General features: G+C 43.2%; 1 protein-coding gene across 2 annotated transcripts in view; it reads left to right on the forward strand.

Moving 5' to 3' along the window:
• The first annotated feature begins 766 nt into the window (after positions 1–766).
• LRP12 (LDL receptor related protein 12) overlaps positions 767–15,959 on the forward strand; it is a 100,032-nt gene continuing 84,839 nt past the window's right edge. For both annotated transcript variants that reach the window (XM_054019869.1, XM_054019870.1), the window contains exon 1: positions 767–1,067. In XM_054019869.1, coding sequence (XP_053875844.1) covers positions 848–1,067 — 220 coding nt within the window. In that variant the 5' untranslated portion in view covers positions 767–847. The remainder of the gene's footprint in view (positions 1,068–15,959) is intronic.

Raw genomic sequence — 15,959 nt, forward strand, 5'->3', positions numbered from 1 at the left:
CGCTAGTGGGGAACCACGTGGAGCCAGGTAGGGAGCCTGCTGGCCCCACGCCAATCGGACTATAAACCAGACTTTCAATGAAGACCTGAAATGCCAGTTTCTAGAGCTTTCCGGTTGGCAAAGTGCCAGATACAGCTTTTACTGTACATTGCTCAGGACTGTGAACCCCTCCCCCCCCCGCCTCCGAGGGACAGTTAAACCCACCTCGCCCCCATTGTAGCCAGCCCTAGGTTGACAGGATAATTCTCCTGTTGGCCTAGTTACTGCCTCAGCTATGCTGATGGGCACATCCCTTCTTTTGGTGCAGATAATGCCCACACTGAGGCGCCGCTGCAGCAATTTAGGTGTAGACGAGCCATAAGCCACATGATGGCCAGCATCTGCAAGGGCCAAGAGGCTGGAGCCTTCCTCTCTCAGCTGGGCAGTTGTCACCAGTGCAAGAGGCTGTGGCCTGGGGCTGACTGAAACCTGCAGGCAGGGAGATGCGACAGGGGCTGCGTTGCTCGGGGGGGGGCCAGGCCGTCAGCCGGGCCCCCTCCTGTGGGCCAGGGCACATTTTAGGAGGCTCCCGCCAGAATGAGCCGTGTACTCCCCGGAGCCAGCGGTGAGCAAGAGGGCACCGAGGCCGGGGCGTGCCGTAAGCCCCGCCCCCTCCTCGGCCAGCAGTGGGGGGTGGAGCTCGGGCTGCTGCTCCTCTCCCCGCCGCCGGTTCCCCTCCCCGTCCGGGGGCCCGTGGAGAGCAAATCCATGCGCTCGGCCATCCACTGCGCAGCTGCACTGAGCCCCGCCGGAGCGCGCGAGAAGGAGGCCGGGGCCGGCGGCGTCTCATGGATCCCCGAGCCGACGGATGAGGCGAGGGCCGCTAGCTCTCCCCGAAGCAGGCAGCTCCGCTGGGCTCAGGTCTGAGGGGGCGCCTGGCCCCTCCCGCGGCGGCGGCGGCTCTAGCGCGGGGCTCGGCGGCTACAGCTCCTCCTCCCGTGGCGGTGTTATGGCCCCTTGTTGGAGCACAAAAGGGTCCCCAGGCTGGCGGCCGGCGCAGCTCCTGTTCCTCGTCTTCTCCTGTTGCGGTAGGTACCCGTGTCTGGGGGGCCCCGCCGCCCCCTGGGCAGGGGGGCCGGCGGATGAAGGCTGCTTTGTCTCCTTTCTCCTGTGTGAGGGGCGGGCATCGCAGCCCCACTGCTAGGGAGAGGTTCCCTACCCCCGCCCCGGTTTCATTACCCCAACCCTCTCTGCCCCAAACCCCCTCCCCGGGCCTGATCTCGATTTAACCCCCCTCCCCCAGGCCCCCTCTTCTGCTTTATCTCCCTGTTGTTGTTTCAGTCTGTGGTGGTGGACTCTTCCCCAGGGGCTTCCTTAAACTCAGCCTGGGACTTGGCCCAGATACCTCCTTCCTCTATGCGCATCTGCAAACTCCAGAGCCAGTGTATGACTGTAAAAATCACTGAATTAATAAATCCCTGCAAGGTGCTCCAGCCTGGCCAGCTTGAGACAGATAAGGCCTGGTCATCACTGGATGTGGTTCCCCGGACTATGTTGGATGATAAAATGATAATACTCATATTATGTGATGAGTTCCTGACCCATCCTCACACAGAGAAAGACTTTGAAGCCATTCCAGAGATCTGTGCTTTTGTTTTGGCTTTTTGTTTTGTTTTTGTTCAGCCTTTGTAATGATACTGTGTTTATTTATATTAACATAAACACTCATATTTATTTCCTAAACCTCAGCCTAGTGTAAAGAAATACTTAATTTCTATCTCTTACAGAATTTCTCCTCCCAAAATGACAGGTTTCAGAGTAGCAGCCGTGTTAGTCTGTATCCGCAAAAAGAACATTTGGGCTGTAGCCCACGAAAGCTTATGCTTAAATAAATTTTAGTCTCTAAGGCGCTGCACACTGGCGCTGCACAGTGCTGCAACTTGCTGCGCTCAGGGGTGTGAAAACTCCCCCCGCCCCGAGCACAGCGAGTACAGCGCTGTAAAGCACCAGTGTAATCACAGCCTACAGCGCTGCACGCACGCTCGCAGCGCTGCAAGCTATTCCCCTTGGAGAAGTCCCGAGTGTAGCCAAGGCCTACGGTGCCACAAGTACTCCTGTTCTCCTCCCAAAGTATTTCAGAGTGACTTACAGACAATAGGCCAAATCCAGCAGTTGTTACTCAGATTTTACTGTGGAAAATTCCTGTTGGCTTCTTTGGGAGTTCTGCCTGAGGACAAAATTTCATTACGGGGTTCTGGTGTTGTTTGTTTTCATTAGGTTCCACAGTGTGTTAGTGTTTTCCTAAGGTAAAGGATGTCTTATGCTGTGAAGAGCTTACAAACTGCAGTGCTGATTCAGCAAGCTACTTAGCCCCTTGTCAAACCTTAAGTATGTGCCTAAGTATAGTGTTGAATTTGAGGCTTCAGGGTTTATTGTGCTAATTAACAGAACAGGTGTAAGGCCCTGATCCTGCAAACACTTAGGGTGTATCTCCATTGCAGCTAGGAACAAGTCTTCTGGCTGCATTGAAAGACTCATGCTAGCTTTGCTGGAGGTAGCGCACAGAAAATAGCAATGTGGACATTGAAGCCCTGGCAGATACTCAGGCTAGCCACATGAGCTCGGACTAAGTGGGTTGGGAGGGCTTGAGAGTCTGAGCCACAATGTCCTTTTTTAGCTTGCATGGGGGAGCAGAGCTAGTGCAATGCTGTGTACCCAGGCTGAGAGGCATAACAGCTGCAGTGTAGACACAACCTTACAGGTTCCTGCTCCTGAGATTTTTGCACCAGTGTAGCTGCACTAACGTAGTTACGTTGCTGACAGCATTGTAACCCCCCAAGGTAGATGCAGTGCACTACTGCAAGTTGGAAATGGGTAAACTGAATGGGTGCAAGCCCCATTTTACATTGGAGCAGCACATCTATCCTGGAGGTCTGTGTTGATGTAGCTACTGCTATGTTAACTGCAACTGCACAAATCTATAATATGAACAAGCCCTTACATGTGTTTAAATTTACACATGTGAGTAATCCTATTGAAATCATATATGAGAGTACTTGTGTGTAGAATGAGGCCTGATCTTGTATCACATTCATCCATTAGATTTTCTTCTCCCTTGCTGAAATTCCTAAGTTCTTCAGCATTTTTCATCAGTACAGTGCCCTTAGTTTCAATTATCATGCCATCAAAAGGACAGGACTACACAGCTATTTTGGCATCTTTGACAGAAGTAACATCTCCTTCAGTTTCTTCTTTTTTTAAAAACCATACCATGCAGGACTGAAGAGGCAGAGATACCAGAGCCCAAAATTTTGCATACTCTGATGCTGTCAACATTGAAATGACCAGAATTAGGAAGAATAGATAGATAGGGATAAAGAGTATAACTTGTAAGTAAATTGGTCAAGGTTTGGAATATGCACCAATATGGCATCAGCACACATGAAATAAAGCCACAGTTGGAAGAAAACTGATCCGTAGTACAGCAGGAAGTGGTAGGGAAATCTTGGCCCAAGACACTGGGAATGCTATATAATGTACTATGTGATCTTTAATTTCCATGCAAAGCAGACAGGACTTCATTTTTTAGGAAACTGTGTATGCCCATCTATGCAGTTTGCATGGCACTCAGCCACTATGGGATATTTTTTTTTAATTGCTCTGAGGCTTTTTGACTAAACCAAACAAAAAGGAAATCGTGTTTAGAATAGTGATTCCTGATGTCACTTACAGTATTTGTATAGTATTATAAAATCATATGCATGCTTTGTAATAAGATGTCTAACATATCTATATATTTGCCCACAAAAAATCTTCCTTGATCACAACCTGCAGCTTTAGTCAGGATTTGACAAGGTTTTTACCAAGGACCTACTAGTCAAAGATAAGAGGAGAACTGAGTCTGGGGACTCCACAAATGATTTCCCTGGGCAATGCCTTGCTGAGCAGCTCAACCTCCTCTGTTATGTCTATTGCCAAGAAGAAAAAGGGTGTTGAGACTTCTACCAGGGTGCTGTCTCTAACCTTTCTTGAAGGACTCGTCTTTTATATCAGTCAGTGGCCAACAGATGTCTGACTTATTTGCTGACCAGGAAAATAAATTGCTGTAGGAAAAAATACTAGTGTTCTGAGACTTGAGGTATTTGGTCCTGGACCAGTACCAGTCCAGGTTTTAGAGATATAAAAGAGTGATTTGATTTACAATAACCTTATTGTAAATCAGTTCGTTTTTCTTTTTTAGTTCAGCTTGCAGAATTGCCATGAAAACGTACCCTTCTGGGTACAAATTTTACTCTCCTGCTAGTCTATAATGATGAGAGAGGGAGGGATAATAATTTATTCATCCATTTAAAAACAATTGTTTGACTCAGGCAAGTGGGTGAGAAGAACTTTGCTAGGCTAGTTTAGTTAATTTCCTAAAGAAATGATAATTCTTGTAAGTTGATTTGAGAGCCAAAGCATGTTCTCCCAACAAGATAGTTTAGCTTAACAAGTTGCTGTACACTAAATTCAGATTCTTCAGTTACTTTGTAGTAATATTACTTTTACAATTTCCTGGACAAGCATATTTCGATAAGCAGTAATTGTTTGGAATTGCTTTTAACACAACTATTAAAACCAGCATGTTAGAATGGTTTTGTATTCCTTGAAAATAAAAATAAATTTAATGGTGTGTCAGCCTAGTTGAATCAGATAGTACAAACCCATAAATATACTTTAGTGCCTGTTATGACAAACGGTCCCAGAATTTGTCTGAGTAAAATCTTTCACCATCTTCTGTGCAAGGGTGCATAGATCTAACTTGCTCTTCACAATTGTGCTTTAGATGCCCTTTGGGATCAGGGCCAGGTTAGGTATACTTACAATAGACCCTTGCCTGTGGCTCCAACTGCAGGGTCATACTATGAAACCTAAATCCTAGCTTTCATTTAAAAAGTTTGTAGACCGCCTGGTTGCAAAATGCTCAAAAATATGACCTGTGTGTAACTGATGCAGTGATGTCTACAGACTCGGAGAACCTGCAGTAAATGGAAGAGCAGCAGCCACTAGACAGAGCAGTGTTCTCAAACATGGCCACCGTGGCCGCACACAGCTACCAGGGGCTTTTCATGTGGCCACGACAGCCTCCTGGGTGGTGATGGTGGGAGGCAAAGCATCAGCCCTTTGAATTCCTCCTTGTTGCTCCTGGATGTGCCGCCCTGCACTGCCTCTGGAGAGAGGTGAGACACAATGCTGCAGGAGCAAGATAAGTTCATGACCCACATTTGGGGGGGGGGAGGGGAGGGAGTTTGGGCAGCAGGCTCCAGCAGCAGGACTTCAGGAACCTGGCTGTGCGGACCCGGGCTCCTACCGTGGGGCAGCATGTACTGCCCCCCTCTGGCTATGGCCATGTAGTCCTGGCTTCCAGCTGAGGGGCTTCAGCCTCTGGCCCCTGCTTCCAGGTACGGGGCAGCAGGCTCTGGTCCCCAGTTCCAGTCCCGGGGTCCCTCCACGCAGTGGTAGGCACTGGCCACAGGCGCTGACCCCAGTCCCAGCCACGCTTGAGATGGATTACCTACCCTGATGGGAGAATCCCTCCTATAGGCGTAGGTAATGTCTATGCTGAAGCGCTACAGTTGTGCCGCTGTAGCATTTTAAGTGTAGACAAGACCTTAGTACTGCCATAGGGAGCCTCAGGCTCAAATGAATTCTTTTGAGAAACTGAAGCTTGTAGTAAATAATTGAAGTTTTCCATAATGAGGGTTATAATAAATGCATACAAATTATCCTTTATATAACAAAACTCAGTGTCATCAAACAGTAGTGCTAACTATCTTTCCCCCCTTAGGTAGAGTTAAAGGAAGTTGTCTTCAAAGGCACAATGACCTCAGAGGCTTAATTCACAAGATGTGGCGGTACTATGAACACCAAGGATGGGTGGTCTGCTTCCCATACTAATCAGCACATTTAGTTTTCCACTTATCCTTCTTTGTATATGTGCTGCAGGGGTTTAGGGAAGAAACTACTGTAGCATGCTTGCCTTCTTAAAGTAAATGAAAATATCTTTAACAGGATATATACAACTATCATCTCAAATTGTTTCCAACAGAACAGTTATTTACCACTAGCTTGGAAACATAACATTTAAAATCTCTGATATTGACATAGTAAAGTAAGACAGGCTAAAGCTGAATGTCTGCAAGGGGTGTTTCGGAGCATATCAGTTGGGAAAAGGAAATGTAAAATCATCATTTCACATCTTTGAATTGCAGCGCTGTGCAGCTGGATGCCATATCCTGGGGCTGAATTATATGGTGGGTTTAATTAGTGAAGGCATCTCTGTTGTGGAGACCACATCTTTCCATTTCCCTAACATGCTTCCTGTCAGAAGGTACTGAAAAAGCAACCAATTCCATGGCCAAGGTTTAATTAATAGCCCTGGGCAGAGCAGTTCACAAAGCCTGCAAAAGCTGTGGTGACAGAGGATCCTAAGTCGGGAAGGACCTTCACAAGAAGGCACAGTCATGCCTTCTATGTTGCGGAGGGAGAGGAAAGGGAGTAAGTTCTCTTTAATAGGGAAGAGAAGGAACAATATGGCCCAAACTCTGCTTGGTTTTCTTTTCTGTTTTTAATCTTTTTAATTTTTTAAATGGGTGGAGAGAGAAGAAAGTAAGGGATCCACTTCTGTTTTCACTGGGGACAGTTGCGGGGGAGGGAACAAGGATCAAGTCAGCTTTTGAGTTACTGCTTCTTTAAGAGTAGGAAGGGAAAGTAAGGAACAGAAGCACTTGGTTCAGAAGAAGGATGCTAAGCAACTTGTGCATACCCAAGTGCAATTATGCTTAGTCCTCAGGCAATGAGGTGTCATGGAAATTTTGAATCCCTGTTCTTTGCTGTTCGCCCTGATTGAGTGAATGAGCAAGCTGTGACTTGTGAATAGTCAGGTGATCCGATCCCCAGACTAGTACTGGGCGTGCTGGAGCTGCTCAGGGGCTCCTATTTGCTTGCTGAGACATGAGTGCAGAAAAAATGTTTGGGGATCAGGCCCTTTCTAGCTGTCTTACCCATTGAGTATATCCCCTCCTCTGGGGACCCAGCTAATTAGGCCTGAATGTTGCTGCTACGTTGGCTGAAGTTTGTGTCCCTTAGCTGTTACCTGATTGCTGTAGTATGTATACTGCCTAACTCCAGGCCCAGCCTCTTCTCTCCCCTGCTGTCACTCCTATGTGTGCACTCTCTCTCACAGTTATAATTAAAAGCATGAGTTGGGTAGCTTGATTACATAGGTGAGGACCAATTGAATAGGTTTGCTGGTAACCCTCTGTTGTTGTTGAACTCTTTGTCCCTTGCCTTAGGAACCTAAAAAGCTGGTGGTTCTGGAACTTGGCAGCTAACAATGTGGAGCTTGGGGACTCAACAAAATCAGCTATAAAATGCAATAGCATTTGAGAACCGTGAACAGCCTTAGTGAATACAGAGGAAGTAAAATGATTAGTTTTAGGTCCTGCTTGGTTCCAAACTCTAGTCTAAATCTACACATAGACTATTCCTTGACAACTTCTTATGGTATTGCGGAACACAGTCGAGACAAAATATGTAAATAAAATGTGCGGTATGGTTGGCAATAAACTACTACACATATCTAAAATTTGAAACAAACTTCAACAGTTCCAGAGTCTTGTGTGCATTATTTAAATTGTGATCTTTTCAAACAATAATTTTCTCAAGGATTATAATTTGGTCTGAGAAGAAAGTGGATTGGAATAGCTTTAGAAACTACAAGATGCTGAATTCTTGCCTTCATATAAAGGCCATGTTTGCAGATCAGAGGTCCCCAAACTGTGGGGTGCACCCCTGTAGGGAGACATAGGGGAATGTTATGGGGGGGGCGTGGTGGGTCCGGGCCAGCCCCCACAAGAGGTGTTTGGGAGGGAACACCATCCAGCCCCACTTTGCTTCTAGCACTGCTCTAGCCCCAGCTGCAGGCCCCGCCCCCAGCCTCAGCCCCTGGTTGTGGCTCTGTTCTGGGCCCTGCCCTCAGCCCCTGGCACTGGCTCCATTCCCAGCCCCAGCCTCTGCCCTCTTACCCCTGTCCATGCCCCCACCCTCCATGAGCAGCAGCCCTGCTCCCAGCCTTGGCTTGGTGGGGGTGGGGTGGGGGGGATGTGGTCAGGGGTAAGGGAGGGCACAACCCTGAAAAGTCTGGGGACCACTGGTGTAGATAAATATAACAAAATTACTTGCGGGTATGCACATATGAAGGAATTTATATACTTAAATGGAACACCAGCAAGTAGCACTTCCTTAAAAAGGTCTGATGGTGAAATCTTGGAAATTTAGGGACATGTTTTAGAAATGCTTGAGGTTAACAACATTTATTTGAGCATGGTGATCAGTCTTTTGCGGTTTCAAATTACTATTGTTTTGGCCCTGTTTTTCTACATTTTTTTTCTACATATCTGGAAATCTGCTGTTAATAACCTGTTTAAAATGTCTACTGTAATTATAGAATTTTAAGCAATCCATTCTTTTGTGCAAGGTAATGCAATTTAAAGAGTTAAATAGAAATTAGAGGATCCAGTCAATCTACCTGAAATTAGTTCATCAGGAGCTCCACTGTAAGAGTGGTGGTGTTTTTAAGGTGACGTTCCATAGAGCGACGTTATGAACAAATTGTGAATTTTGCTAGCAAAGAGGCTCTTAATTTGAGTAGAACATGTTTTTATTACACTTATTCTTTCTGTAAAATTTAGTGTATTGAAGCCTAACTCAATAATTTTCACCCTCCCGGGTGTATTCCTTCAACTGGAAATCTTCACTCATTTTTGTTTTTTCCCTCATCTGAGCAGAAAGGAAATTTTCTGAGCTTGATTTCATCTTCTGTGACAGCTTAGAATACTAACGACTGCACTAGCTTATTTTGTGGCATCTGTCAGGCTTTTAAATAATTACATAAAATGCTACATTTTGGAACAGCAGTATTCCTTGTCTGCTAGGATTGTTTTTGTGAAGAACAAGCTGAGAACTTCCATGTTATCACAAAATATTTTGTGGATTGGGAGCCCAATCCAATGTCCATTAAAGTCAATGGCAAGACTCCCATTGACTTAATTGGGCATTGGATACTAAACCAGGCCTGATTCAAACTCCTAGTTGTCAATTGAAATTGATAGGGATAATATCTGGGTTGGGTATTTCTAATATGCACATGACTTTGGTATGCAAATGCCAGTATATAATCTGTTTTGCTTAAAATTAATTACCAGCAATAGTTAATAGCGGTGGATCTTTCAACAACACTCAGCCTTGGCCTAGCTCTGCCTTGTTGTAGTCAATGAAAGTTTTTTACTGTTGATATCAGAGTAAAGTTAGATCAACACTGATGGCTTTTGAAAAAATCTCACTCCTGAGGTCTAGCAAAATCAGTGTGTCTGAAGCACTTTCATCATAAGTGAAGAAATTAATTTTAGACATTATGTATACACGTAATTTAATATGCTTTAATTGATCAATTCAGAATGAGTTTTTAAAAAAAACAACACCTTGGTTTGTGGACTTCAGTTGGTTAATGAAAGTTTTGACCACTCCCCAATGTAGATCTTAAAAAAAAGAATTTGCCATATTGTATTGCAAACAACACATAGTGTTGTCGGTCATTCATCTTTTTAGTTGAGGATGAAAGGTTTGGCCCTACTGAACAGCTCTAAATGATTCAGTTTCTTAGGAGAAAAAGCCAACAAAAGCAAATGTTTATCCTATGGTTTTATTTTTATCTGGCAGGATGTTTAACAATTACCATTTGGGAACTGAGCCATATGAACTCTTCAAGAATGAACATGCAGGTTGCATGAGGGATCAGCTTGGCTGCAGCTGCCCCAATACGCATGGTGATAACCTGTATATATGGATTCAGTCATTTGATAGTGGACACACATTCATTCTCAATATATCTAGTCCAACGTATCAGAGGATCAGTTTTTTTTAATGCTGAACCAGATAGCAATTTGTGTATTTTATTTGCAAAGCATAAATGTCATAAAAATATAGTACTACTATAGCCATCTCTGTGGCAAATACTTGAGTGTGAATAGGGCCTGCCCTTTACATTTAAAAATATATGTATCTACTTAGTTTTATTCAATAGCATTTAAATACTGTAAGTAAGGGAGGAAGAATTTTTTTTTAAATGGAAAATTAGGTACCATGAAATGTTTTGAACTCCCTCTTAATACTTCTCAGAACTATAGATCTCATAGTACTGTCATTCTCTTCTTTAATAGGAACCACAGCAGGAAATTAGTTCTTTTAAACTATGGCTTATTACTATTGATGGTAAGCAAGGTTGCCAGTAAGGAATTGTGCATTGATGAAAATAGATTACATCCCTTGCAAGTGTAACAGTATTTTTCATGCAAATTTAAAACAAACGTACCCTAAAGAATACAACTCCTTCTCAATATATATTTTTAGTTATGTTCACTGGATTTAAAATTTTAGAACTTGTAACATCAACTACTTTGATTCAGATGCTGTCTGAATATTGAGAGTTTTGCAATAAATGACCTTGTTTGTTTTTTGTTTTTGTTTTGTTTTTTGCTACCTTTTGTATTTTTGGGATTTCTTGTGAAAGAACTTTAATTCACAAACCAATGATTTTAGGTGCTGAGCTTCTTCAAAATGATTTTACGCTGAAAACAGTTAACCTAATTAGCTTCAAAATTCACTGTGTTTCACAAATATAATCTGCTAATAAAAATACTCCCAAAGGTTGGGGATTTGTATGTAATATGCGGTTTTGTATTGTAACTCTAGACTTCTGTATTTTCTAAGTTCTGAGTGTGTCAGTTCAGGGCAACTATACCTGTATTTCCCCTCAGTGGTCCAGGAGGATCACGCACTCTCAGGCTTCCAGCTTCTTAGCTGTTGCCTTTCTTGGAGAGACACGAGTCTCTCCCCCTTCTGACTGGAACATTTCCAGGCTGTACAGTTCCCCTCCTTCACTGTGTATTTCCCAGTAAAGACATTCTCCTTAAACAGACCTGCTTGCTTTCTCTTCAGAGACTGATAAAAGTATTGCTACTAATAATAGGGATGTCAAACGATATAGAAAAATTAATTGTGTTATTAATCACGCTGTTAAACAGTAATAGAATACCATTTATTTAATTATTTTTGATGTTTTCTACATCTTCAAATATATTGATTTCAGTTACAACACAAAATACAAGGTGTACAGTGCTCACTTTATATTTTTTATTACAAATATTTGCACTGTAAAAAACCCCAAAAGAAATAGTATTTTTCAATTAATCTAATACAAGTACTGTAGTGCAATCTCTTTATCATGAAAGTTGAACTTACAAATGTAGAATTATGTAAAACAAACAAAACCCCCTGCACTCAAAACCAAAACAATGAAAAACTTTAGAGCCTACAAGTCCACTCAGTCCTACTTCTTGTTCAGCCAATTGCTCAGACAAACAAGTGTGTTTACATTTGCAGGAGATAATGCTGCCCGCTTCTTGTTTACAATGTCACCTGAAAGTGAGAACAGGCGTTCGCATGGCTCTGTTGTAGCTGGCGTCACAAGATATTTATGTGCCACATGGGCTAAAGATTCATATGTCCCTTCATGCTTCAACCACCATTCCAGAGGACACATGTCCATGCTGATAATGGGTTCTGCTTAGTAACGATCCAAAGCAGCATGGACTGACGCATGTTAATTTTCATCATCTGGGTTAGATCCCACCAACAGAAGGTTGATTTTCTTTTTTGGCAGTTTTGGGTCTGTAGTTTCCACATCAGAGTGTTACTCTTTTAAGACTTCTGAAAGCATGCTTCACACCTCTTCTCTCTCAGATTTTGGAAGGCACTTCAGATTCTTAAACCTTGGGTCGAGTGCTGTAGCTATCCTTAGAAATCTCACGCTGGTATCTTCTTTGCATTTTGTCAGATCTGCAGTGAAAGTGTTTTTAAAACGAACAACATATGCTGGGTCATCATCTGAAACTGCGATAACATGAGATATATGGGAGAATGCGGGTAAAACAGAGCAGGAGACATACAATTGTCCCCTAAGGAATTAGTCACAAATTTAATTAATGCATTATTTTTTTAATGAGCGTTGTCAGCATGGAAGCATGTCCTCTGTAATGGTGGCCGAAGCATGAAGGGGCATACGAATGTTTAGCATATCTGGCACGTAAATACCTTGTAATGCCAGCTACAGAAGTTCTGTGCGAACATCTGTTCTCACTTTTGGGTGACATTGAAAATAAGAAGCAGGCAGCATTATCTCCTGCAAATGTAAGCAAACTTGTTTGTCTTAGCAATTGTCTGAACAAGAAGTGGGACTGAATGGACTTGTAGGTGCTAAAGTTTTACATTGTTTTGGTTTTGAGTGCAGTTATGTAACAAAAAAAAATTCTACATTTGTAACTTGCACTTTCACAATACATATTGCACTACAGTATTCATGAGATGAATTGAAAAATACTATTTTTTATCACTTTACAAATATTTGCACTGTAAATCAAATATAAAGTGAACACTGTACACTTTGTATTCTGTGTTGTAATTGAAATCAATATATTTGAAAATGTAGAAAAATATCCAAAATATGTAATAAATTTCAATTGGTATTCTATTTAATAGTGCGATTAAAACTGAGATTAATCACAATTAATTTTTTGAGTTAATTGTGTGACTTAATCGAGATTAATCGACAGCCCTAAATATAAATTACCACACAGTTTTCCAAGCAAGGTAAAAAAAATTGCAGAGAAAACATACTAAAAGAATAAAAGAACTTACATGCATGCTAATAAGCTTACCAGAGTTCATCCCAGCTCTAACATGGATTCTAGCAGGATAAGTCCTTCAAATCTCCCTCCCCTCCCCCCAACCTAGGGGAGTCCTTGTGGTTTACAAGTTTCACAGCTTCAGCTCTGATCAAGAACACAGTCCTATGAGGCTTCAGTAGCAAGTCATTTCAATCCTTCCTGTAAGGATTGGGGTCTCTGGGGACCCTGGGGTCTATCCAATTGCTGGATCAGGAAGAAGGCCCTCAGGCAGCCTAAACTCAAGCTTTTTATCCCAAAAATCTTTTCTTTGCTGATCTCTGGAGAATCTAGTTTGAACTAGTTATGAATATCTGTACAGGGAGATTTCAAAGGCTGATAATAGAGGAAGTTCATTAGCATTCCTCCTCCCTACTATAGAAGGTACATCCAATGCTATGCCAGCACATACACAGTTGCATTTTTACTATGTTACCAATAGGTTACTCTTGGGGAATTCTGTGCCACTGCACAATTAGTGCAGAAGTTCATGATTTTTTGCACAGAATTTTCTTCCCCCTCCCAGAAATGGGCTGCAAAGCTTCTGGCTGCCACTAGGGAGTATTGGACCCAGCAGAGCCCAGCTCGCAAATAGAGGGAGCTGGAGGGTTCCTGGCAGCTGCAGTTCACCTCCTTCCTTCTGGGCATGTGTGGGCATACAGCAGGGGTTCTGAAACTTCATTGCTCCGTGACTGCCTCCTGACCAAAAAAGAAAAATTGGTCCCCTCTCCTGGGGTAGTGTAGTAAAGCCTGAGCCTGCCTGGGCAGTGGGGCCAAAACCCAAGGGCTTCAGCCCAAGGTGGGGGCCCTATAACCTGAGTCCTGCACCCAGGGCTGAAGCCCTTGGGCTTCGGCCCTGGGCCCCAGCAAATCTAACACCAGCCCTGGTGAACCCTTTAAAACAGGGTTGCAACTCACTTTGGTGTCCTGACCTACAGTTTGAGAACCGCTGGCATACAGGAAACTCCGTACAAGCCCAGGGCCTAGCATCAAGCTGTTTCTCCCTCTGAATCCCTGGGGTCTATGAGGGAGAGGGTGCGAGTGTCTGGGCTCGGGCTCCGCTGCTGGGCTCTGGTGGGGAGGGAGTGAGACTGTCTGGGCTGGGAGGGGCAAAGCTGGGCTCTGGGGAAAGTGGTGTGTGGACCCCTTGCTGGGCTCTGGGGGGAGAGGGCAGAGAAACGGGAACTGATTTGTCATAGGGGTTTCCTTGACTCTCTACTCCTGGAGGAAATTTTTTGTATCTGTTGTTATAGACATAATTGCTGATAGGTGTTTTGAAATAAATTAACAAAATAATTGAAACTAGTGTATTGTATAGTGTTATTTTGGCAAATAAAATATGCAGAATTTTGCAGAATTGTAAAATATTGTGCACATAATTTTCAATTTTTTGGTGCAGAATTCCCCCAGGAGTAATAGGTATTATTTCTAATTCAGTAAGGTTTAATTTAAACTTTATTGAACAATCTTAATTACCTAAAATTTGTGCAGGATTTTACAGGATAGTGTCAGTTGGTCACACAAGTATCTAAGAAATACACAAATATTAATGAACTCTCTCACCACTCCAGTAAACTAGTAGTTCCATTTTACAGATAGGGAAACTGAGGTATGGAGAAATTAAGTGGCTTCTCCAAAATCACACAGGAATGTGGAACCAGGAATAGAGCAGATCTCCTAATTCCCAGTCTGTGCGTGCATACTGTGAGAGAACTTGACAGGGAGTGCTGAGCACATGCAAGATATGCATGTGGTGTCTGACAAACATCCTGAAGAATGGCGTATCTATAAAATGTGTGGGGAAGTGGAGGAATGGTGGTGTGGGGAAAGACAATATTCTAAAACATCTAAATAGTCCTCCCAGGAATAAAACTTTTTTCATGGGAACTGAACACGTAGTTATACAGAGGGAAAGCAAAAAGGTAGAAATTCCCCTGTTTCAAATCACCCCCCTTTTAACTTTATATCATCTGTAACAAGTAGCTCTTCAATTCCCCTCCCCCCCGCCCCAAATTCCCAGTCAGCTACCCTGCCTCTACTCCTTCTTCCTGGGAATGGCAGTCATTTGAAGACAGAGGCCATTGCTTTCTTAAAAATAAGCACCTTCTGCAAGTTGCTTGATGTGAGCCCATTGTTGAGAATCTGAAGAAGTGGGCTGTAGCCCACAAAAGCTTATGCTGAAATAAATTTTAGTCTCTAAGGTGCCACAAGTACTCCTGTTCTTTTTGCGGATACAAACTAACACAGCTGTTACTTTGAAACCTGTTGAACTGCTGCTACTACTGAAAGCTGCCTATTCGAATAAATCCTTATCTGGTGGGAACAGAAATGGCTTGGAGGGTCTTGCTGAAATTCTGACATCATCCAGTCGTCTACTGATTGTGAAACATTAGCAGCTTCTTCTTTTTACATGCACCTTTTATATATATATCTTCCTCCTCTGTCAGCTGGTAGAAGCAGTATCTCAGACTTGCATGTTTTTCCTAAAACAACAAGCAGTCTGGTGGCACCTTAAAGACTAACAGATTTATTTGGGCATAAGCTTTCGTGGGTAAAAACCTCATTTCTTCAGATGCATAGAGTGAAAGTTACAGATGCAGGCATTATATACTGACACATGGAGAGCAGGGAGTTACTTCACAAGTGGAGAACCAGTGTTGACGTGGCAGAGGGGCATTGCTGGCACATGATGGCATATAAATCTGTTAGTCTTTAAGGTGCCACCAGACTCCTTGTTGTTTTTGTAGATACAGACTAACACGGTTACCCCCTGCTAGTTTTCCTAATGATAGCTCTTTGCATCCTCTCACTTGAACTTCCATTGATCAGCTTAGTGAAGGTAATTTTGTTTTTATAATTAAATAAACTTTTTTGCAAAGTTTACCTGTTATTTAGTATGTATGGTGAAGTTGCTGTAGAGTCCCAGTGTTTAAATTCATTGAGAGAGTGTTTGTTAGGCTGACTTTCAGATATGCTGAGCCTCTCCAGTTGACTTTCTTGGAAGCTGTGGGTGCTCAGCATTTCCAGAAATCAGTCCATAAGCCTCCATATGAGAGAGAAATGTGCTATTGTTCTGATCACACAAATAGAATGTGAGTGTTCCCCTGTGCTGCTGCAGCAATTAAATATCAAACTTACCTGAACAGTTCAGTCATTGGA

The sequence above is a fragment of the Malaclemys terrapin genome, chromosome 2 (assembly GCF_027887155.1).
Source record: "Malaclemys terrapin pileata isolate rMalTer1 chromosome 2, rMalTer1.hap1, whole genome shotgun sequence".
In the NCBI taxonomy this organism is placed as follows: domain Eukaryota; kingdom Metazoa; phylum Chordata; order Testudines; family Emydidae; genus Malaclemys; species Malaclemys terrapin.